General features: G+C 44.9%; 1 protein-coding gene across 5 annotated transcripts; it reads left to right on the forward strand.

The window, feature by feature from the left end:
* Nucleotides 1–269: 269 nt before the first annotated feature.
* Nucleotides 270–16,015, forward strand: LOC132155328 (SUN domain-containing ossification factor-like). 5 transcript variants are annotated; one of them, XM_059564217.1, is made up of 23 exons: nucleotides 270–702; nucleotides 1,349–1,424; nucleotides 1,517–1,647; nucleotides 4,218–4,325; nucleotides 4,442–4,544; nucleotides 4,759–4,852; nucleotides 4,920–5,041; nucleotides 5,122–5,189; nucleotides 5,426–5,533; nucleotides 5,795–5,900; nucleotides 11,181–11,201; nucleotides 11,507–11,562; nucleotides 11,676–11,758; nucleotides 11,847–11,912; nucleotides 11,986–12,060; nucleotides 12,149–12,230; nucleotides 13,405–14,394; nucleotides 14,486–14,573; nucleotides 14,693–14,797; nucleotides 15,038–15,171; nucleotides 15,265–15,347; nucleotides 15,490–15,542; nucleotides 15,647–16,015. In XM_059564217.1, the coding sequence occupies exons 1-23, from the start codon at nucleotides 650–652 to the stop codon at nucleotides 15,998–16,000; spliced, it is 3,159 nt and encodes a 1,052-aa protein (XP_059420200.1). In that variant the 5' UTR covers nucleotides 270–649; the 3' UTR covers nucleotides 16,001–16,015. The 5 variants fall into 5 exon arrangements, with proteins under 5 accessions (XP_059420200.1, XP_059420201.1, XP_059420202.1 ...); XM_059564218.1 differs by having other exon boundaries at nucleotides 15,650–16,015; XM_059564219.1 differs by having other exon boundaries at nucleotides 15,490–15,530.
* Nucleotides 16,016–23,865: the final 7,850 nt, after the last annotated feature.

Below are 23,865 nucleotides of genomic sequence, written 5' to 3' on the forward strand. Positions count from 1 at the left end.
TATTATCATTTATTTATTTATTTTTGTTTAGAATAAAGTAAATAATACACGTTCAGATCCACACTCCATACCAGTCGGTGGCAGTAATGCACCATTACGTTGTGTGCCAACCGCCAAAAAATTCAACAAGAAGAAGAAGAAGAAGAAGATGGCGGGAGAGCCGGTGACGTCGTTCCGCAAATAACCGGAAGAGAACAGGAAAAACAGGAAGAGGGGACGCGCATCTGAAATGGGCGGGACGGTTGGTGTGATATGATGTGTTTTAAGTAATATTTCTCCAGTTCTCTAGGGTCTGGACTCTGTTTTCAAGTGTGTTATTATCATTGTTTAGCTCTGGAATATTTCCCGCACAGCGCATTGACTGCGCGGTCACGTGATGTTTGTTATTTTTCTCAGCGCCGCTGAAGATGATTAATCACGACATATTTAATAATTAACAGAGACTGAGGCGGCTCTTCATTTGTGTTTCAGACACTAAAATATTGTGATGTGTAGTTTATTGACGCCTCACAGAAGACGAACAGCGTGTGTGTGTGAAATGCAGCTGCGCGGTCGGGTGTAAAGTCCGTCGTGTCGTTGGTTCGGGTCACTCCGGGTCAGTTTGAGACACACACACCGGCGGAACGATGCTCCTCTCGGCCGCAGGAGGATGAAGAGCCCGCTGCTGCTGCTGCTGTGTTCAGTGTCGGGACTCTGCTGCTGGTGCGTGAATATCATCTGATCAGGTTTATTAAGAATGTTTATGACCATCAGTAGAGTTATGTTTCTTTTCTCCCTGAGCTGTGTTGTGTTTATATGCTGTGTTTATGTAATACGTAAACTAACAGAGTGGCTCTTTCGGACAAAAGTACTTTGAAAAATACCATGACACACTTTAAACGCTATAGTAGATGATTATGGGAGCCATTCAGTGCGTGGTTTAAATCGTGTGTGTGTGTGTGTGTGTGTGTGAGAGAGAGAGAGAGAGAGAGAGACTCGTGTATCTGTGTATGATGAACTTTGGATTCACAGACACGAGTAACAGGAAGCACTAAACGTTAGTTTAATATCATGTCTGTGAATAAGGGTTGGGTTTCTCAATATTAATATTGGGTTTTCTCAATATCAGTATTAATGACACCAGCATATTTTATCAGATATCCCTATTATTAACAGCTTTTGTATTTTATTGATATTTTGGTTTACCTCAAAGACAAACAATAATGTAAATTTACTGTACTTTGCTTAAGGAGAATAAAGTCTGTTTTAGGCCCTGTACTGTAAAACTGTTGAGATGATGAATATAAATCATCTTCATCCAGTGTTTGTGTGGATGTGACTGAGACTGATGCAGTGATTCTCTGTGCAGGTTTCCTGTTCAGCATGGCCATTGTTCAGAGCAGACACACACACACACACTGACCACACGAGCGGTCAGTCACCAGGTCAGACACACGTGCTGTTATAATGTTCTTCATGACAGCTGCTGGATTCTACTCATGTTTATGTAGGTGTCTGTGTGTGGTTTTGTTAACAGCCAGTGATTGATGGCAGCGATGAGCAGAACATCTTCATCAGTGATGTGGAGTCTCCCTCACGGATCACAGACATCGTTCCAGTATCTTCTGCTCCTCACGTGTGCGGTCCGTCCGAGTGCGTCTCCTGCCGGTCAGAGTTCATTCAGACTCCTCAGTGCTGCATGGGAACTGGTGTAGAAGGGTGTATTAGTATTGACAGGTTATGGTACATGGAGACTCGTGCTTGTGAGAGGAGAGTTTTATATTTCTTCAGTAAAGTGTGCTGCGGAAACAGCAGTGATATTACAGATGATGTTAGGATCATCACAGAGAAAATTCACCGCTCATATCTCCACAGCCACTGATGACACAAGTCAGACTGGTTACACTGGTTCTGCGGCTGGGATTGGGTTAATTAGATTTGAGTGTGTGTGTGTGATGGGCTGACGTGGCTTCTGTGACGGGCTGATGTGGCGTGTGTGATGGGCTGGTGTGTGTGTGTGTGTGTGTGTGTGTGATGGGCTGGTGTGTGTGTGTGTGAGATGGGCTGACGTGGGTTGTGTGTGTGTGTGATGGGCTGGTGTGTGTGTGTGTGTGTGTGTGTGTGAGATGGGCTGACGTGGCTTGTGTGTGTGTGATGGGCTGGTGTGTGTGTGTGATGGGCTGACGTGGCTTGTGTGTGTGTGTGTTTGTGTGTGTGTGTGTGTGATGGGCTGACGTGGCTTGTGTGTGTGTGTGATGGGCTGGTGTGTGTGTGTTTGTGTGTGAGTGATGGGCTGACGTGGCTTGTGTGTGTGATGGGCTTGTGTGTGTGTGTGTGTGTGTGAGATGGGCTGACGTGGCGTGTGTGTGTGATGGGCTGACGTGGCTTGTGTGTGTGTGTGATGGGCTGGTGTGTGTGTGTGTGAGATGGGCTGACGTGGCTTGTGTGTGTGTGTGTGTGTGTGTGTGTGTGTGATGGGCTTACGTGGCTTGTGTGTGTGTGTGTGTGATGGGCTTACGTGGCTTGTGTGTGTGTGTGATGGGCTGGTGTGTGTGTGAGATGGGCTGACGTGGCTTGTGTGTGTGATTAGATTAGATTAGATTCAACTTTGTCATTATGCAGAGTAAAAGTACAGAGCTAATGAAATGCAGTTAGCATCTAACCAGAAGTGCAAGAATATAGTGTTTTATATACATAAAAGTGCAGAGTAAGTAAAGCTATGATATACAGAATATACAGTGGAGTTGCTATATACAATATTGATCAGAGTATACAGAATATAAATATGAATGCAATGTAGGGATTGTATGTACATTATGAACGGAGCAATGAAGGATTATATGTACATTATGAACAGCAGGAACGTGAGAACAGTGGTAATAAATACAGTTGGATGAGTGTGCAAAAGTATTGTTGAACAATGTATTATATGCAAAAAAACAGTAGTGCAATGATATTTTTTGTAGAAATAGTTTACTGTGCTTTCTACAGTAACAACTTTAGACAGTTTATAGTGTAATAGCTTTAACCATGTGCAGTCTGTGGAAAACATGAATAGTGCAAACACATGTATGTAAAGTACTGTGACCAGTGCAGTAAAAGAGCAGATGCAGGTTAGATTGGTGGTGTGGCGTTCAGAAGTGTCACAGCCTCGGGGAAGAAGCTCTTCTTGAGTCTACTAGTGCGAGAGCGTCGCTTCTGTAACGCCTGCCGGATGGAAGGAGGGTGAAGAGTCCATGGTTAGGATGAGAGGCATCCTTGATGATGTTTCTTGCCCTGCCCAGACAGCGCTTCTAATAAATGTTCTCAGTGGAAGTTAACCGGGTGCCGGTGATCCGTTGAGCAGTGTTCACCACCCGCTGGAGTGCTTTGCGGTCAGATGCAGAGCAATTGCTGTACCATACTGAGATGCAGTTTGTGAGTATGCTCTCAATGGTACAGCGGTAGAATTCAGCAAGGATCCTGGGACTGAGGTGAACTTTCTTAAGGCACCGTAAGAAGTAAAGGTGCTGATGTGCCTTTTTGACCAGGGTGGAGGTGTTTAGGGACCAGGTGAGGTCTGTTGATGTAGAGCTGTAGTGGAGCGTGCGTTGAGTTTCAAGTTCCTTGGCAGAGATGGGCTGACGTGTGTGTGTGTGTGTGATGGGCTGGTGTGTGTGTGTGTCAGATGGGCTGACGTGTGTGTGTGTGTGTGTGAGGCGTTCTGACGTGGCGTGTGTGTGTGTGTGTGTGTGTGATGGGCTGGCGTGTGTGTGTGTGTCAGATGGGCTGACGTGTGTGTGTGAGATGGTCTGACATGGCGTGTGTGTGTGAAGCGGTCTGACGTGGCGTGTGTGTGTGATGGGCTGGTGTGTGTGTGAGATGGGCTGACGTGGATGTGTGTGTGTGTGATGGGCTGACATGTGGTGTTTGTGTGGTGTGTGTGTGCGAGTGTGTGTGTGTGTGTGCTCTTGTTTTTGTGTCATATCAGGACACAACTCTGTATAATGACATGGGTATGACACAGGTATTACAAGGAGTGTGACTTATGAGGACATAACCAATTACCAAAATGCTTATAAATCATACAGAATGAGTTTTTTTGAAAAAGTAAAAATGCAGAAAGTTTCCTGTGAGGGTTAGGGTTAGGTGTAGGGTTGGTGTAGGGCCATAGAATATACAGTTTGTACAGTATAAAAACCATTACACCTATGGGATGAACACACTTTTCACAAAAACAAACATGTGTGGGTGTTCAGGGATTGTGCAGCTCCAGACTCCTGCTCTGCTGAAAGCGGCGTCACAGATGCGTGTGCAGCTGCATGCGATGCTGCAGAAACCGTGCGCTACAGGCCTCAGATCAGCAGGTAATGAAGACACACTCTTCAGTTCAACACACCTGAGAACACCTGATCAATGCATGAGACGAGTGGAAACGTGACTGTTCTTTTGATGCTTTCATCATCTGTGTCAGTCATGAAAGTTTTCCAGTGGTTCAGGAGAACGTCATCGTCCGTGAGACGAGAAAACCCTCTAAAGACCAGACCAGGAACAGGACCAGCGCTTCCCACATCCTGAAAGATCAGGTGGTGTTTCCTGTGAGACTCACAGCCGTAGATGAGTAGATTTATGTGCATTATTTCAATCGTCTCTGTTGTCAGTGAAATACCTGCAAAACTCATCAAAAATGAATCTTAAAAACGGATGGAAATTTAAGCAAAAGGCAGCGTATTTCCTTCTAGTCTACACGGTTTCATCAGATATAATCTCTGATCTGAATCTGTGTCCTGACCTGTGCAGGACTCCAGTGACCCGTCCGTGCCCTGCAGAGAGCAGGAGATCCCCACCTTCGACGAGTGGACCAAGATCATGCTGGAGGTGGAGAACGAGAAGAGTGAGTTGTGTTCTGACAGGAGCTTAAGTGCCGTCCTGCTCTCGCTCATCTGGTTTCTGTCCATCAGGTCAGACCACACACCTTTCTAACGGCCTTCCTGCTGCCGGGAAGAAGCTCCAGCAGACCGTCACCAACTACGCCTCCGTGGAGTGTGGAGCCAAGATCCTGTCCTCCAACCCCGAGGCCAAGGTTCATCTGTCTGTCTGAATCAGGTCAATAAGAGAATCCTCTGAAAGCATGATGAATCTGGCTGTATTTCTGTTTTCCAGAGCACTTCAGCTATACTGATGGAGAACATGGACATGTACATGCTGAACCCCTGCAATAACAAGATCTGGTGAGCTGACCAGACTGTTTTAACAGCGAGAGAAACTTCTGTGTGATAATTGTTTTATGCTGCTATGATTGTTTTCTGAAGATGATCTTGTGTCTTTTTGTGGTGTGAAATCAGTCAAAGTCTGAGACAGACAGCAGCAGGACGTGTGTTGTTCCTCATGCTCCTGTAACAGAGACAGAGACCGTGATGAGGAGGTCTGTGGTCTTCATCGTCTCCTCTTCACTGTGTTTCTGCAGGTTCATCGTGGAGCTCTGTCAGCCCATTCAGGTCAAGCAGCTGGACATCGCCAACTTTGAGATCTTTTCCTCAAACCCCAAAGACTTCCTGGTCTCCATCAGTGACCGGTCAGCTCTTTCAGCCTCTATTACACACTGCTTCTTTATTTATCGATTTATTTTTTCATTTAATTAGTTTATATATATATATTATATATAGTATTGTAATGCCATTTTTGTAGATTACTATTTTTTTTAAATCTGTGTTTTGAGTCAAATCTTATTGGTTTTCTAATCGTTATTTAATAATCATGCCAGGCCTGTTGTAGACGCAGCACATCTGTTAGTTTGTGTGTGTTTATCACCGTTTCATAACTTGTTTGTACTCAGATATCCAAACAAAAAGTGGGTGAAGCTCGGGACGTTTCATGCAAGAGATGAACGGATGGTGCAGAGCTTTCCTCTGGATGAGCATCTGTTTGCCAAATACATCAAGGTAAGCGAGCCGGACTGAGACTATGAAGTGTGTGTGAGGTCTGTGTGTGAGGTGCGAGGTCAGACCTGCCAACATATACGCATTTTTCGTACTCTGCACGCATTTTGACCCATAAATACGCTTGTACGATTCGCTGCTCTCTATACGCATTTTGCTGCGTCTCGCATTTCGCCGATTTCAGTTTCTATGCAATCTATGACGCTGATTCTGCCGCTGATCCACAGTGTGTAAGTGGAGTGAAAAGCTTTCGGCCAATCAGAGCGGTGCATGTTAACCTGCTGCCCACCTGCCCCTCCTATCACAAGCTTAGTTGGCAGTTAGGAAAGTGGTGGAATGGCTTGAAATCGAGAAGGTTTTAGACAGGCCAGGTGCTGATTAACGTAAGATAAAGGTAACAGATAGGCTATGTTTAGCCTAATTGAATTTATGAACATTAAAAATGACCTTGACATCATAACAAGCAGTCCAGCTGTGACGAGCTCTTGTAGGCTAACATGTAAGGGTGGTGCTGCCAATAACGCACCTAAAAGCTGTCACAAAGAACCGGCAAAAGTAATGATTATGAATATAATTATTAATAAACAAGTGTTTTCTTTATCAATGTCGTGTCGACTGCAAATATAAAGTTGACGATGCTGTCTCGCGATCTTAGCAGTAGTGAACGCGTCAGAGAAATGCACATTTCATACGGATTAACGTTACATAAGCAGAGAGCAGTCTGTTTTCTTTCGTTTTGAATTGTTCTGTTCAACCCTCTGGAGTCGATACGCGTTAGGAGTCATTTTCTCCTGATAACCCCGAAAATAACTTAAATTACACTTTCAGTTTTGATCGTACAGATAAGAGCAAAATCGAATCTCTAAAGGGTCTACTTTTATTTGTATACAGACATAATAACAACAAAACTTTGTGCACTAATAAAATAAAGATAACAAACAAGGTGTGCTGTCTGCAACCTTTGTCTGCGCTGATCTTCATTTACAAACACGTCATTAAAATGAACTGTAACTCCGTGAATACTCCACGAAGAGGCAGAGATATGTCTATAGAAAGCTTGACATGTCTACTTTTAAACTAAACAAGTGCCGCCGAACAAATATTCTGTGATAAAGTAATCCATATCAATACAACGCGATGTCCATTTTTCACATCTCCCCTCATTATCTTCTAATTCGATCACGCCCCCGCGCTATTTTTATTTAACTGTTTGCTTCGCGATGAGAGGAATAAGATATAATTCACCCCAAAATGTGATTTGGTTGAGTATTTTAGATTTGGATTTCCTCAGAAAAAAAGAATGAAGCCCTCTATTCAGCAGAGATCATAAACATGAGTAAGTCTCTTTTTATTTATTTATATACTTGTACTAGTTTTCACATAACGTGTAAACATTTTACTAGTTAGACTTTTTCCAAACTATAATTCCTGACTAAATGTATAATCAAGTGAAACAATAACAATATGCAATACTATACCATTAAAAAGCTTGATGTAAATAATATAAATGTAACAAATAAATATAACTGTAACAAATGTAACAAACAATGCTGTTCTTTCAATTTATTCCCCCGAAAAAAACTGAAAAAATATATATATATATTCTCCGCTCTTTTCAACATTAATAATAATCTATTAATATGAGCACAGAGATGTTTAGTTCTCTGGTGACAAGAAAAGCCATGATTGCCTCCAAAGGCAGCATTTGTTACAAAGAGACTTTCACTGATGCACTACTTAAAAAAGCCAAATCTGTAACCTTTAACAAGTTAAACAATGCAAAAGTTTAAACACTATGCATGGAAAATTATTTAAAAAATTGTTGTTTGTTTTTAGCAAACTGATTTTGATATTGATAACTGCTGGTTTTGCACATTTATTTAATATTTTGATTTATTTATTTACAAAGAATGTCCTCAGTTTACTTTTATTTCTGACAAGATTTCCAGGTGGAAGAAGTTTCCAGTAGTACTCATAAAATTTTTTCAAGGTTGGCAGGTATGCGAGGTCTGTGCGCAAGGTCCGAGGTGTGCGTGGTCTGAGTGCGATGTGTGAGGTCCATGTGCGAGGTGTTTCTGTGTGTGAGGTCTGTGTGTGATGTCCGTGTGCGAGGTCTAAGGTGTGCAGGGTGTGTCTGAGGTGTGCGAGGTGTGTCTGTGTATGAGGTCTGTGTGTGCGAGGTGTGTCTGTGTATGAGGTCTGTGTGTGCGAGGTCTGAGGTCTGTGTGCGAGGTCTGAGGTCTGTGTGCGAGGTCTGAGGTCTGTGTGCGAGGTCTGAGGTCTGTGTGCGAGGTCTGAGGTCTGTGTGCGAGGTCTGAGGTCTGTGTGCGAGGTCTGAGGTCTGTGTGCGAGGTCTGAGGTCTGTGTGCGAGGTCTGAGGTCTGTGTGCGAGGTGCGAGGTCTGTGTGCGAGGTCTGAGGTCTGTGTGCGAGGTCTGAGGTCTGTGTGCGAGGTCTGAGGTCTGTGTGCGAGGTCTGAGGTCTGTGTGCGAGGTCTGAGGTCTGTGTGCGAGGTCTGAGGTCTGTGTGCGAGGTCTGAGGTCTGTGTGCGAGGTCTGAGGTCTGTGTGCGAGGTCTGAGGTCTGTGTGTGAGGTCTGAGGTCTGTGTGCGAGGTGTGTGCGAGGTCTGAGGTCTGTGTGCGAGGTCTGTGTGCGAGGTCTGAGGTCTGTGTGCGAGGTCTGTGTGCGAGGTCTGAGGTCTGTGTGCGAGGTGTGTGCGAGGTCTGTGTGCGAGGTCTGTGTGCGAGGTCTGAGGTCTGTGTGCGAGGTCTGAGGTCTGTGTACGAGGTGTGTGCGAGGTCTGAGGTCTGTGTGCGAGGTCTGAGGTCTGTGTGCGAGGTCTGTGTGCGAGGTCTGAGGTCTGTGTGCGAGGTCTGAGGTCTGTGTGCGAGGTCTGAGGTCTGTGTGCGAGGTCTGAGGTCTGTGTGCGAGGTCTGAGGTCTGTGTGCGAGGTGCGAGGTCTGTGTGCGAGGTCTGAGGTCTGTGTGCGAGGTCTGAGGTCTGTGTGCGAGGTCTGAGGTCTGTGTGCGAGGTCTGAGGTCTGTGTGCGAGGTCTGAGGTCTGTGTGCGAGGTCTGAGGTCTGTGTGCGAGGTCTGAGGTCTGTGTGCGAGGTCTGAGGTCTGTGTGCGAGGTCTGAGGTCTGTGTGCGAGGTGTGTGCGAGGTCTGAGGTCTGTGTGCGAGGTCTGTGTGCGAGGTCTGAGGTCTGTGTGCGAGGTCTGTGTGCGAGGTCTGAGGTCTGTGTGCGAGGTGTGTGCGAGGTCTGTGTGCGAGGTCTGTGTGCGAGGTCTGAGGTCTGTGTGCGAGGTGTGTGCGAGGTCTGAGGTCTGTGTACGAGGTGTGTGCGAGGTCTGAGGTCTGTGTGCGAGGTCTGAGGTCTGTGTGCGAGGTCTGTGTGCGAGGTCTGAGGTCTGTGTGCGAGGTCTGAGGTCTGTGTGCGAGGTCTGAGGTCTGTGTGCGAGGTCTGAGGTCTGTGTGCGAGGTCTGAGGTCTGTGTGCGAGGTCTGTGTGCGAGGTCTGAGGTCTGTGTGCGAGGTCTGAGGTCTGTGTGCGAGGTCTGAGGTCTGTGTGCGAGGTCTGAGGTCTGTGTGCGAGGTCTGAGGTCTGTGTGCGAGGTCTGTGTGCGAGGTCTGAGGTCTGTGTGCGAGGTGTGTGTGCGAGGTCTGTGTGCGAGGTCTGAGGTCTGTGTGCGAGGTCTGTGTGCGAGGTCTGAGGTCTGTGTGCAAGGTCTGTGTGCGAGGTCTGAGGTCTGTGTGCGAGGTCTGTGTGCAAGGTCTGTGTGCGAGGTCTGAGGTCTGTGTGCGAGGTCTGAGGTCTGTGTGCGAGGTCTGTGTGCGAGGTCTGTGTGCGAGGTCTGAGGTCTCTGTACGAGGTGTGTGCGAGGTCTGAGGTCTCTGTACGAGGTGTGTGCGAGGTCTGAGGTCTGTGTGCGAGGTCTGTGTGCGAGGTCTGAGGTCTGTGTGCGAGGTCTGTGTGCGAGGTCTGAGGTCTGTGTGCGAGGTCTGTGTGCGAGGTCTGAGGTGTGCAAGGTGTGTCTGTGTATGAGGTCTGTGTGCGAGGTCTGAGGTCTGTGTGTGAGGTCTGAGGTCTGTGTGCGATGTCTGTGTGCGAGGTCTGTGTGTGAGTTCTGAGGTCTGTGTGCGAGGTCTGAGGTGTGCGAGGTGTGTCTGTGTATGAGGTCTGTGTGCGAGGTCTGTGTGTGAGGTCTGAGGTCTGTGTGCGAGGTCTGAGGTCTGTGTGCGAGGTCTGTGTACGAGGTCTGTGTGCGAGGTCTGTGTGCGAGGTCTGTGTGCGAGGTCTGTGTGCGAGGTCTGTGTGCGAGGTCTGTGTACGAGGTCTGTGTACGAGGTCTGTGTACGAGGTCTGTGTGCGAGGTCTGTGTGCGAGGTCTGTGGTCTGTGTGCGAGGTCTGTGGTCTGTGTGCGAGGTCTGAGGTCTGTGTGCGAGGTCTGAGGTCTGTGTGCGAGGTCTGTGTGCGAGGTCTGAGGTCTGTGTGCGAGGTCTGAGGTCTGTGTGCGAGGTCTGTGTGCGAGGTCTGAGGTCTGTGTGCGAGGTCTGTGTGCGAGGTCTGAGGTGTGCAAGGTGTGTCTGTGTATGAGGTCTGTGTGCGAGGTCTGAGGTCTGTGTGTGAGGTGTGTGCGAGGTCTGAGGTCTGTGTGCGAGGTCTGAGGTCTGTGTGCGAGGTCTGTGTGCGAGGTCTGTGTGCGAGGTCTGTGTACGAAGTCTGAGGTCTGTGTGCGAGGTCTGAGGTCTGTGTGCGAGGTCTGAGGTCTGTGTGTGAGGTGTGTGCGAGGTCTGAGGTCTGTGTGCGAGGTCTGTGTGCGAGGTCTGAGGTCTGTGTGTGAGGTGTGTGCGAGGTCTGAGGTCTGTGTGCGAGGTCTGAGGTCTGTGTGCGAGGTCTGTGTGCGAGGTCTGTGTACGAAGTCTGAGGTCTGTGTGCGAGGTCTGAGGTCTGTGTGCGAGGTCTGAGGTCTGTGTGTGAGGTGTGTGCGAGGTCTGAGGTCTGTGTGCGAGGTCTGTGTGCGAGGTCTGAGGTGTGCGAGGTGTGTCTGTGTATGAGGTCTGTGTGCGAGGTCTGAGGTCTGTGTGCGAGGTCTGAGGTCTGTGTGCGAGGTCTGTGTAAGGTGTGTGCAAGGTCTGTGTGTGAGGTGCGTGCGAGGTCTGTGCGAGGTGTGTGTGTGCGAGGTGTGTGTGTGTGCGAGGTCTTTGTGAGGTCTGTGGAGTCTGTGCTCCTCGTCTCAGCTCTCTCTCTCTCTCTCTCTCTCTTCTCTTCCCCAATGCATCAGATATTCACCAAGTACATTAAGGTTAGCCCTTCTCTCTTTACTCTGCGTGGATGAATGCTTTGAGTGGTATGGTATTAGAACACACTTGATTTGACACTTAAAAGCACTCTTCTCAAAAGACTGTAATGTCATCCCATGGTTCATAGCAGCAGATCCAGATTGTGTAGGTGCTCGGTTTCTGTAGTTCAGATTGTGACGTGTTAACATGCTGGTTCAGATGCTGGTTCAGATGCTGATTGTGACGACTGAAGCTTTTTTGTGTGTGTGGTCTGAGCTGCTGCTCTGTTAGACACACGTGAATAATCAAGGTCTTGTCTTGTTCGCAGGTGGAGCTGCTGTCACACTTCGGCTCGGAGCATTTCTGTCCTCTCAGTCTGATCAGGTCTGATTAAACTCTCTGCTCTGAACAGACTCCAGCTCTCAGATATTAAGTGACGGTGTGATTGAGAGTAATAGTGATGGTTGTGAACGCTGACGCTCTCTGTGTTTCTGAAGGGTTTTTGGCACTAGTATGATGGAGGAGTATGAGATGAACTCATCAGACAGACAGACGCACACTCAAGATGAGCATGATAACGGTAACCTCACCGTCTGCAGGAGAAGTCTGCTGTGTGTCTGAGTCTGAAGGTGGTGTCAACAGTGTCATATCTCTGTCTGAATGTTTAGATCAGCCTCCTGATTTCGTGCCAGTAGATGAGAAATCCTCCAAAAACCTGATCGGATCTGCCAGAGGTCAGTGAGCTCGTCGTTCACAGCTGTGTTTGTGTGTGAGATCCTGAGGACTGATGATGTCCTGTGCTTTCAGATGCTCTTCTCACGATGGTGAACCACATCGCTGCCAGTGTGCTGGGTGCCCCTCCGGACACCACCGCAGGAGCAGGTCTGACCTCACCTCACCTCACCTCACCTCACGTCCTCCTCATGCCACCAAAACATCTGTTCATCTGGAGTGTGTTTCTGTTTCTCAGGAAGCTCTTCCACTGAAGGGATAAACACCACAGAAGAGGTTTTCCCAGCTGGATCGATCCACTCCGGCTTCAGTAAGGACCTGTGAGTTCACCAGACATGGAATCATGTTTTCCATTACATTTAGTGATGTTATTTTCAGTATTTGTCTCTGAAGTGGCACCTTTCACATTTTCATGTAGTGGTTCGTTCTGGGAATCTTTCTACAGGACTCATAAATGTCTGACAGTAAAAGCCATTCAGACATGGAGCGAGTGCTGATTAATGTTTGCTATTGTGTTTTTATTTGAATCAGTAAAGCTGCCAACAGTATAATAATAATAATTATAATAATATTAAAATAAGTAAATTTTATTTATAGCCACCTTTTGCCGCTCAAGGTCACCCTACAATCTTATCACAAATATCATCCTAGAAAACGTCAATACTAACAACATTACAATACTATAATATACAAGCAGACACTGGAGGATGAACTCGATGCTTTCAGTCATAAACCGATAAGATCTAGAAATATGAAGACTATTAGTGATTCTAATATCCAGAGAAATAAATGAGTGTTAGAACAAATGCATGATAGGAGAAAAGTGAATGAAGAGGATCAGAAAGCTGAGAGAGTAAGATTACTGCACATCACCAGCAGTTCAGTACTTACCCAGAAGCCACTGCAAGTGTTGAAGAAATGTGTTCAGTACAGGGAATGCTAGAAATGAATTTATTTTTTGAATTTATGCATTTAGCAGACGCTTTTATCCAAAGCGACTTACATTGCATTCAGTCTAATAATTTTCTCCTAACGTGTGTTCCCTGGGATTCGAACCCCCTAACCTTGCGCTTGCTAACACTAATGCTCTACCACTTGAGCTACAGGAACACTATCAATAATAACACTAGAAATAATTAATGCATCTGAATTCTGGACTAGCTGATGTTTAGAAGTAAGAGCAGAGAGGAATGACCAGTGCATGTGTGAGAAGGACAGCGCTATTCAGTGTGAAGATTGATGTCGTGATGAAGAGATACAGAACCTGTTATTAACATGACTCTTAATCTATGGATCGACAGTCGATTGAAACTCTATTTTTACTTTTGTATTTTGCATTTGGTGAGTGTAAATATTGGAGCCTAGTCAATATAACTTCACATGATGTTAATGCACAGAGTCCGACAGCAGCAGAGCCCGGCGTGTCTCTGGACGTCCATCGCTGCAGGATTGACCTGTACATGTAGCACCGCTAACACTGTGTTCTCCGTTCAGGACGGTGACCGTGGATCCGCTTGATGTGGTCAGGGTCACAGAAACCTCCAGCGTTACTGAAGCGACACGCGCCCCGTCCCTCACTGATGCCGAGCACTCATACACACAAACCAGGTCTGATGAAGAGCAGATCGTCACTCTTCTGCTCGACGCGGAGGATGAACCGGATCGGTCCTCTGGGAGAACCCCAGACGTGTCTGAAGCAGATCAGCTGAATGTAAACACAGTGTCCTCTGGATCATACAGAGACCGGCTCCAGGAGCACCTTCTGCAGTGCTGCTCCTCTCCAGACTTCATCCAGAAGAGGAAGCCGAACTCACGATCTCCCGCTGCTCCAGCCGTCGTGACCCCGTCTACACCCACAGACTCTGAGCAGCCGGACAGTCCTGTCCTCCACACCCGAGTCCTGCTGGACACAGAGGAGCTCGCTCCCAGTCTGACCTCAGATCTGCTCAGGCTGGTGTCCGCTGACTCTCTGTCCTCCAGAGCGACGCTGCCCATTGAGCTGATGTGTCCGTCTGCCTCCGAGTGCCTTACAGCTCCTCAGCAGAGCACTGATGGTGTGAGAGAGTCCAGCCAGAAGCCCGTTCCTCAGACGCTGTCGGACGTCCTGACCACGTCTGCTGCACACAGAGATCAGGCGTCTGTCTCATCACAGCAAGACAGCCTTGTAAATGAGATCTCAACTCCTGCTGTCTCCATGAACACAGCAGACGAGTCTCCGCTCTCTTCCGTGTCCGCTCTTGTGGATGAACCAGCGGTCAGCGGTGATTCAGACCGGTCAGCAGGGTCCAAAAGCAAGGAACACTTCTATGATGAGAGCAACGCTCATATTGAGCAGATCTACATGGAAGCGCAGAACTCCAGCGACGCGGCCGCACACGGCTCCAGTCAGAAAGAGTCTGTTTTCATGAGGCTCAACAATCGCATCAAAGTGCTGGAGATGAACATGTCGCTCAGCGGACGCTACCTGGAGCAGCTGAGCCAGAGGTGCGTCTGGTGTGATGTGTACTGTTCATGGGACATGAGATTTGGCTCATTTACACTTTTCAGTGAATCTGCTTGTGTTTCATGGGTCCAGATATAGAAAGCAGGTGGAGGAGATGCAGAAAGCCTTTAACAAAACCATCCTCAAGCTTCAGAACACCTCCAGAATGGCTGAGGAGCAGGTCAGAGATGTCTAGAGTCTAAATCAGAGCACATCTGGACTGACTCGTTAGTTCCTCCTGTTGAGAGTGTGTTTAGACATGATGCCGTCTCAGTGTGTCTGTGCTGGTTGTGGTTTCAGGATCAGAGACAGACGGACTCCATCCAGGCTCTGCAGGCTCAGCTGGAGAACATGACGCAGCTCGTCCTCAGTCTGTCGGTCAGCGTGAGTCGACTGCAGCACCAGGTGATCACTTCATCATGACATAACACTTCCATCACACCAGCAGCAGCAATCACAGACTCTCTGACAATATCAGTGCACTTCCCTTATCAGGGAAAGAGGATTCTAACTGAATATTCCCAGCTCTCAGCTGATAACACATTGGCTGCTGATAGACTGTGCAGCTCTGTTCAGAAATGATAGCACTTTATGAACCGAGATGAATGAATGAGACGCCCGTGATGCTGATGCTGTGTTCTGCAGGTGTCTGACAGGCAGAGCTACATCCTGCTGTGTCAGCTTCTCTGTGTTCTTCTGGGGCTGCTGATCTGTGTGAGCTACCGTCAGATATCAGAGAGTCCTGCGGTCGATACACAGAGATCCTGCGGTCCGGACAGGTTAGGAGATGACCGCTTCAGTATAGCAGCTGTGTGTGTGATGTGTGGCTGAAAGAGCATGTGATGATGATGATGATGATGTTGTGTTTCCAGAGATCCGTCTGATGATGAACATGTGCTGCTGAGACGCAGAGCCTCTGATCCGCCGTCTCTCTCGTCCCTGCAGACGCCTGACGGTGAGTTCATGATGGATTCAGATAGTGATGGGATCTAACCTCATCAGTGAATGATTCCTCAGGTCATGTGCTGCTTAGAGATCAGACACACGTTGTTCGGCCTGGGATGTAAAACTCTGGCTATTGTTGCTCTTTGTTTCAGGCTCAGGAGAAAACAGCCTGAAGCAGTGGGAAGATTTTCAAGTTAGTAGAAAAGTACGACAAGTGTTTCATGGATGCATTGTTGTATACTTTGGTTTTTAGGTGTAATAAACCTGGAAAACTGCAACATCTTTACAGTCAGATTCTGTTTCTTTCAGAAGAAGCACAAAGTGAAGCTCAGCACAGGTCCAGAGATGCTGGCCGCTCCATCGCTCGCTGACAGGATTCCCCAGTCCACCATCGGTCCTCTGGGTTTGGAGACGGGCCCTGGTCCGGACGGCAGAGATGTGATGTCTGACGGCAGCTCTGAGGGCTCCACGCAGGCCGATGACACTCTGTTCTGTGGAATCTCCACATGTGCTCGTCTGTGTGAGGTGTTACCAGCTCCGAAACACTGGACGCAGAGCAGATCCCAGCATCAGCACAGCTCCAGACGCTCCCATCATCACCAGCAGCATCCGCAGCGCAGCGGCCCGCCGCCGGGGCCAGGACCCGCACACAACCGCCTCTGAGAGGCTGAGGACTGAAGTGAACACACTGGGCACTGAACCTGCACCGAGCAGTCAAACCTGTTCAGCACTGAGGCTTGTGCAGTTGGGATTGCTTTGTATTTTTTTAATTATGTGCTACAAACTTTCAGACAATCATAAATAAAGCATAAATAATCAGTGTTTCTTTAATTTTGTTATATTTATAGTGTTTTCTGACTCTCAAGTCAAACCTATATGACTTGCAGTGAAATGGACTGAATATGATATTATCATACACATAAAATCACATTTATATCACCGTAAACAATAGGTCACATGTAATATAATATTTTTATATCACAAAACACAAATCTGAGATCTGAGGATAGAGCCTGTCCTGAAGCACTCTAAGACTAAACTAATGTGTCCTCTTCCTTCTGTGCGTTTCATCTCCGAAAACTTTGATTACAGACTAAAGGTCAAAAAAAAAAAAACACACAATAGGACAACATATACAACCAAGGGCGTAGATTTGGTTTGAACATTGGGGGGGTTGAACGTTGTTTGCTGCCCGTTATTTTTTTCCAAAAAAAAATGTTTTATGTGTATTGTTATTGGATAATTTATTTCTTCCTATCTATCTATCTATCTATCTATCTATCTATCTGGCAACATGCTTTAACTGATTACAAATTCAACATATACAAATATGAAAGAGACAACATTTAGACATTTATTTTAAGATTTTTACATTCCACCTTAATGCCTTTTAATTTTTTTTCTAAAGGGAAACACATCTTTAAAACATTAAAGGCATTAATGTATAGCTTAACTTTACAAAGCTGCTGTTTTTCTATACTGTTTCCTATTTTATTTTATTTTATTGATTGAATGGCATCTTCTTTACCTGATCACCTGCTCCTCCTCTCCCTCTGCTGACTTTTCTATACCCTACAGCTATATTTACCTCAAATCTGTTATAAAAACATGTTAAGAGATTATACACCTCATAACATTATGAAATTTGTGTATAATCATCATTTATAAAATTCTAACAGTAGAGATTATCAAAAGAAAGAAATTAAGTATTGAAACCGCCAGTAGGCGGCAGTGTTTCACTGTTTTAATGAGTTAGCCACTTCTATCGTTCATTCATCCAATTCGTTCAAAAGTCAGATTAATTTAGTAAGAAAATAAACACCGATGGGAATACTTTTGTCGTTGATAATTACAGACACTATTGAAAAATATACTAGCAAAACAGACAGCTGCTTTGGTAACTTGTTATACTGATAGTTATAGCTAAATACATTGCAATGGATTAGCTAGCTAAAATATATGTGGTGTGTACTAACTATTACACAATATTCTCATACCTCATTCTCAGTACATGCTGTATTTTTTGCATCCCTCTCTGACCAGCAGTTAAATATAGTCCGCTGTGCAGCGCTTCTCTTCATTTTTGGCGCTAACATTAACCGTGTGCTCTCCCATTCAAACACCACTCGCTTGTTTTGGTGAAAGTGCGACTCATTGGTCGGGCGTTACCAATCGGTTCAATGGAGAGGGAGTATTTTTTGTCTGATTTATTATGACATACTCATAGAAATAATGATGGCATTAAGAGGGATAAGCGAGGCAGGAATAAAGGAGATGGTGGTATGTTCAGACTCAAGTTCCGCTCTTATGTGCATTAAAGCACAACAGTCAGACACTAGACAAGATTTAGTAGTGGAAATTCTGCAAGAATTATATATGTTACAGCAAAAAAGGGTAAAGTTCATATTCATGTGGGTTCCAGCTCATGTGGGGGTGAAAGGGAACGAAGCAGCAGACAAGCTGGCAAAGCAGGCTATGCAGGACACAAGAATAGAAATGGAAATACCATACAGTAGATATGAAATAAAAGCTATAATTAAAAAACATATAAATCAAATATGGCAACATCAGTGGGAAACAGGACGTAAAGGAAGACATATGTATAAAATTCAGCCGAAAGTGGGGGAAAGTAGGTACTCAGGTGGAAGTAGAAGAGAGGAAAACATAATATCCAGACTAAGAATAGGACATACAGGACTTAATAAAACGATGCAATTAATATCCAAGCATCCGACAGGACGTTGTGAATGGTGTGGAGGAGATGAAACGGTAGAGCATGTAATTATGTATTGTGAGAAATATAAAGAAGAGAGAGAAAAGTTAATAGAAGAAGTTCAGAGTAAAGAGATTGGTAATATCTTGAGATACTTACTAAACCCAGTACAGAGTAACAACAGAGAAGCATTGTTTAAATATTTAGAGAACACCGGTTTAATTAATAGGATTTGAGGAAAGGAAATTTTTTTTTATTATTATTATAAATTTGTTTTTTTTTTGTTTTTTTTAAACCAGAGGAGCTGAACACGCAGCGCTGGTTATAGCATATAAATTTACTAAGAGGGGAGAGAGAAGAAGATGGGGAAAGGGGTTAGAGTCTCTGGATCGAGTGCACAGTAGGTGGCGGTAATGCGCGAAATTGGTGCGAATCGCCAAAAAAAGGGAAGAAGAAGAAGAAGAAGACATACTCATAGAGCTCGGCATAGAGCTCGGGATCGTGACGTGAGCGGATCACAGTAACGCAAGGCATTGTGGGATTTTAGGACACAGAGGTTACGGGAGAAGCGTAGAGTAGCAGTTGATTAGGAACAAAATTATTTTTACAAAATAAATTAATTCTATTTTTTCATATTATATTTTTCATTTGATCTACTGTGATTTTCATGTTGAAATATTGGGGGGGTTGTAACTGATGGATTTGAATATTGGGGGGGTTACCCCCCCCCCCCCCATAAACTACGCCCCTGTATACAACCCACTACCACACACACAATAAAACGTTACAAAGTGCAACAATACCAATAGTTTTAGTTTACTCGTGTCTGTGGAGGTTTCAGGTTAGTTTACTTGTGTTTGTGGAGGGTTCGGGTTAGTTTACTTGTGTTTGTGGAGGGTTCGGGTTAGTTTACTTGTGTTTGTGGAGGGTTTGGGTTAGTTTACTTGTGTTTGTGGGGGGGTTGGGTTAGTTTACTTGTGTTTATAGAGGGTTTGGGTTAGTTTACTCGTGTTTGTGGAGGGTTCAGGTTAGTTTACTTGTGTTTGTGGGGGGTTTGGGTTAGTTTACTTGTGTTTGTGGAGGGTTCGGGTTAGTTTACTTGTGTTTGTGGAGGGTTTGGGTTAGTTTACTTGTGTTTGTGGAGGGTTCGGGTTAGTTTACTTGTGTTTGTGGAGGGTTCGGGTTAGTTTACTTGTGTTTGTGGGGGGTTTGGGTCAGTTTACTTGTGTTTATAGAGGGTTTGGGTTAGTTTACTCGTGTTTGTGGAGGGTTCAGGTTAGTTTACTTGTGTTTGTGGAGGGTTTGGGTTATTTAACTATTTGTGGAGAGTTCGGGTTAGTTTACTTGTGCATGTGGAGGGTTTGGGTTAGTTACTCGTGTTTGTGGAGGGTTTGGGTTAGTTTACTCGTGTCTGTGGAGGTTTCAGGTTAGTTTACTTGTGTTTGTGGAGGGTTTGGGTTAGTTTACTCGTGTTTGTGGAGGGTTTGGGTTAGTTTACTTGTGTTTGTGGGGGGTTTGGGTTAGTTTACTTGTGTTTGTGGGGGGTTTGGGTTAGTTTACTTGTGTTTGTGGAGGGTTTGGGTTATTTAACTGTTTGTGGAGGGTTTGGGTTAGTTTACTTGTGTTTGTGGAGGGTTTGGGCTAGTTTACTTGTGTTTGTGGGGGGTTTGGGTTAGTTTACTTGTGTTTGTGGAGGGTTTGGGCTAGTTTACTTGTGTTTGTGGAGGGTTTGGGTTATTTAACTGTTTGTGGAGGGTTTGGTTTATTTAACTGTTTGTGGAGGGTTTGGGTTATTTAACTGTTTGTGGAGAGTTCGGGTTAGTTTACTTGTGCTTGTGGAGGGTTTGGGTTAGTTACTCGTGTTTGTGGAGGGTTTGGGTTAGTTTACTTGTGTTTGTGGAGGGTTTGGGTTAGTTTACTTGTGTTTGTGGAGGGTTTGGGTTAGTTTACTTGTGTTTGTGGAGGGTTTGGGTTATTTAACTGTTTGTGGAGGGTTCGGGTTAGTTTACTTGTGTTTGTGGGGGGTTCGGGTTAGTTTACTTGTGTTTGTGGGGGGTTTGGGTTAGTTTACTTGTGTTTGTGGGGGGTTTGGGTTAGTTTACTTGTGTTTGTGGAGGGTTTGGGTTATTTAACTGTTTGTGGAGGGTTCGGGTTAGTTTACTTGTGTTTGTGGAGGGTTTAGGTTATTTAGCTGTTTGTGGAGGGTTCGGGTTAGTTTACTCGTGATTGTGGAGGGTAAGGGTAAGTTAACTCGTGTTTGTGGATGGTTCAAGTTAGTTAACTCGTGTTTGTGGAGGGTTTGGGCTAGTTGACTTGTGTTTGTGGAGGGTTTGGGTTATTCAACTGTTTGTGGAGGGTTCGGGTTAGTTTACTTGTGTTTGTGGGGGGTTAGTGTTAGTTTACCTGTGTTTGTGGAGGGTTCAGGTTAGTTAACTCGTGTTTGCGGAGGGTTCGGGTTAGTTAACTCGTGTTTGTGGAGGGTTCGGGTTAGTTTACTTGTGTTTGTGGGGGGTTTGGGTTAGTTAACTTGTGTTTGTGGAGGGTTTGGGTTAGTTTACTCGTGTTTGTGGAGGGGTTCGGGTTCGTTTACTCGTGTTTGTGGAGGGTTTGGGTTAGTTTACACGTGTTTGTGGAGGGTTTGGGTTAGTTTACTTGTGTTTGTGGAGGGTTTGGGTTATTTAACTGTTTGTGGAGGGTTCAGGTTAGTTTACTTGTGTTTGTGGGGGGTTTGGGTTAGTTTACTTGTGTTTGTGGGGGGTTTGGGTTAGTTTACTTGTGTTTGTGGGGGGTTTGGGTTAGTTTACTTGTGTTTGTGGAGGGTTTGGGTTAGTTTACTTGTGTTTGTGGAGGGTTTGGGTTATTTAACTGTTTGTGGAGGGTTCGGGTTAGTTTACTTGTGTTTGTGGAGGGTTTAGGTTATTTAGCTGTTTGTGGAGGGTTCGGGTTAGTTTACTCGTGATTGTGGAGGGAAAGGGTAAGTTAACTTGTGTTTGTGGATGGTTCAGGTTAGTAAACTTGTGTTTGTGGATGGTTCAGGTTAGTTAACTCGTGTTTGTGGATGGTTCTGGTTTGTTTACTCGTGTTTGTGGAGGGTTTGTGTTAGTTAACTTCTTTGTGGAGGGTTTGGGTTAGTTAACTCTTGTTTGTGGAGGGTTTGGGTTAGTTAACTCTTGTTTGTGGAGGGTTTGGGTTAGTTAACTCTTGTTTGTGGGGGGTTTGGGTTAGTTAACTCTTGTTTGTGGAGTGTTTGGGTTAGTTAACTCGTGTTTGTGGAGGGTTGGTTCGGGTTAGTTAACTCATGTTTGTTGATAGTTCAGGTTAGTTAACTCGTGTTTGTGGATGGTTAAGGTTAGTTAACTCGTGTTTGTTGATGGCTAAGGTTAGTTAACTCGTGTTTGTTGATGGTTCGGGTTAGTTTCCTCTTGTTTGTGGAGGGTTTGGGTTAGTTAACTCGTGTTTGTGGAGGGTAAGGGTTAGTTAACTCGTGTTTGTGGATGGTTCAGGTTAGTTAACTCGTGTTTGTTGATGGTTCGGGTTAGTTTCCTCTTGTTTGTGGAGGGTAAGGGTTAGTTAACTCGTATTTGTTGATGGTTCGGGTTAGTTTCCTCTTGTTTGTGGAGGGTTTGGGTTAGTTAACTCGTGTTTGTGGAAGATGAGGGTAAGTTAACTCCTTTTTGTGGAGGGTAAGGGTTAGTTTACTCATGATTGTGGAGGGTTTGGGTTAGTTAACTCGTGTTTGTGGAGGGTTTGGATTATTTAACTCGTGTTTGTGGAGGGTAAGGGTAAGTTAATTCGTGTTTGTGGAGGGTTTTGTTTTAGTTAACGTGTTTGTGGAGGGTTCAGGTTAGTTTACTCGTGTTTGTGGAGGGTTTGGTTAGTTAACTCGTGTTTTTGGAGGGTTTGGATTATTTAACTCGTGTTTGTGGAGGGTAATTCGTGTTTGTGGAGGGTTAGGTTTAGTTAACGTGTTTGTGGAGGATTTGGGTTAGTTTACTCATGTTTGTGGAGGATTCGGGTGGAGGGTTCGGGTTAGTTTACTTGTGTTTGTGGAGGGTTTGGATTATTTAACTCGTGTTTGTGGAGGGCAAGGGTAAGTTAATTTGTGTTTGTGGAGGGTTGGGTTTAGTTTACTCGTGTTTGTGGAGGATTCGGGTGGAGGGTTCGGGTTAGTTTACTTGTGTTTGTGGAGGGTTTGGATTATTTAACTCGTGTTTGTGGAGGGCAAGGGTAAGTTAATTTGTGTTTGTGGAGGGTTAGGTTTAGTTTATTCGTGTTTGTGGATAACAGATATTTGAGTTGTGCTGCTGATGCTCAGTGATCTTCAGAGATTTTCTATGAAAATAAAGTCTGTGTCTCCTGTGTTAGTTCTTGTTAACCCTTATGTATTGTTTGGGACGTTTTTGTCTACTAGGGGGTAAAGTTGAGTCTTATTTTGGCCACAACTTTGGAAATTTTGAAATTTTTCAAAAACTCAACAGTACAATGTGGGCAAATTCACTACCCTTTCGTGATGTGTGTGGATGAAAACATCTACCAAATTAAACTGCTGTAAAAATGTATCAGATCAAAAAAAATAATAATCTATTAATCAACCTCAGTCCTGATCAAAACTACCAAATGTTTAAAAAGAAAAGTTCATAAAAAAAAGTTCATAAATGATGTCATTGATTTGGGGAAAGAAAACACACAAAATGACTTATTTTCAATTTAAAAAGTGATTTTGGACAGGATTTTTTTTTTTTAACCTTTTATCACAGTCTTGGGCATGTCAAAGATTAGTAACAACATTGGCTTTGATGCATTGTTTGTTTTTGTGCAGCATTAGATTTAATTTTTTTTCTCCCTCATTTATTGTCCATGGCTGTTTTTGCCCCATTGACTTCCATTATAATTACATTTTTTGATTGCAAAGCCATGACACCATATAATCATGCATTCTTGATTGAAAGTGAAAAATTGAAAGTGAAAGTCGTGACATTTGCTAAGTATGGTAGCCCATACTCTGAATTAGTGCTCTGCATTTAACCAATCCAAGTGCAAACACACAGCAGTGAGAAGTGAACACCCCCGGAGCAGTGGGCAGCTATAGATCCAGCACCAGGGAGCAACTGGGGGTTCAGTGCTTGCTCAATGACACTTCAGTCATGGGTATTGAGGAGGAAGAGAGAGCTGTTCATTCACTCCCCCCCACCTACAACTCCTGCCAGCACCGAGACTCAAACCGGCGACCTTCAACTAGTGCAGGTCTCTAACCATTAGTCCACATCTGGATTGGGAGAAACCATTGTTGGTGGTTTTCACTGTTGGGGAAGAGGTAAAATTTGTAATTTTTATGGTTGATCACTAGGTTGGACCATTAACCCTTTAGATAGGCCTGTGCCAAAAAAAAAAAAAAAAACTTAGTTTCTGACTTGTATATGGAGTATAACAGCAAATTATAGTGTGTGTGTGTGTGTGTGTGAGAGAGAGATTCTTGATTGTTGGTGGTTTTCCCTGTTGGGAAGTTTATTTTATTTTTTTTACAGTTGATCAGTAGGTGGGACCATTAACTCTTTAGATAGGCCTGTGCAAAAAAAAAAAAAAGCTTACTTTCTGGCTTGTATATGGAGTTATATGGAGTATAACAGCAAATTATAGTGTGTGTGAAAAAGAGAGAGACCTTTGCACATTTACCTTGATGTATCTGAAAAAAAAAAAAAAAAAATCACCTCAGCTCTTAGAACTACATGGAGTGTTTATGCACATGCTGCCTTTTAATGGTGAAAAGTACAGACCAAAGAAAAACAAGTGGATTTAAACACTTGCATGCCATCCT

The sequence above is a fragment of the Carassius carassius genome, chromosome 12 (assembly GCF_963082965.1).
Source record: "Carassius carassius chromosome 12, fCarCar2.1, whole genome shotgun sequence".
In the NCBI taxonomy this organism is placed as follows: Eukaryota; Metazoa; Chordata; class Actinopteri; order Cypriniformes; family Cyprinidae; genus Carassius; species Carassius carassius.

Bases quoted from the DNA above. Each gene is read 5' to 3' on its own strand.
- LOC132155328 (XM_059564217.1), top strand. From the start codon at position 650: ATGAAGAGCCCGCTGCTGCTGCTGCTGTGTTCAGTGTCGGGACTCTGC. The intron at 14,798-15,037 runs GTGATCACTTCA...TGTGTTCTGCAG, and splicing joins TGAGTCGACTGCAGCACCAG to GTGTCTGACAGGCAGAGCTA. The intron at 15,348-15,489 runs GTGAGTTCATGA...TCTTTGTTTCAG, and splicing joins GTCCCTGCAGACGCCTGACG to GCTCAGGAGAAAACAGCCTG.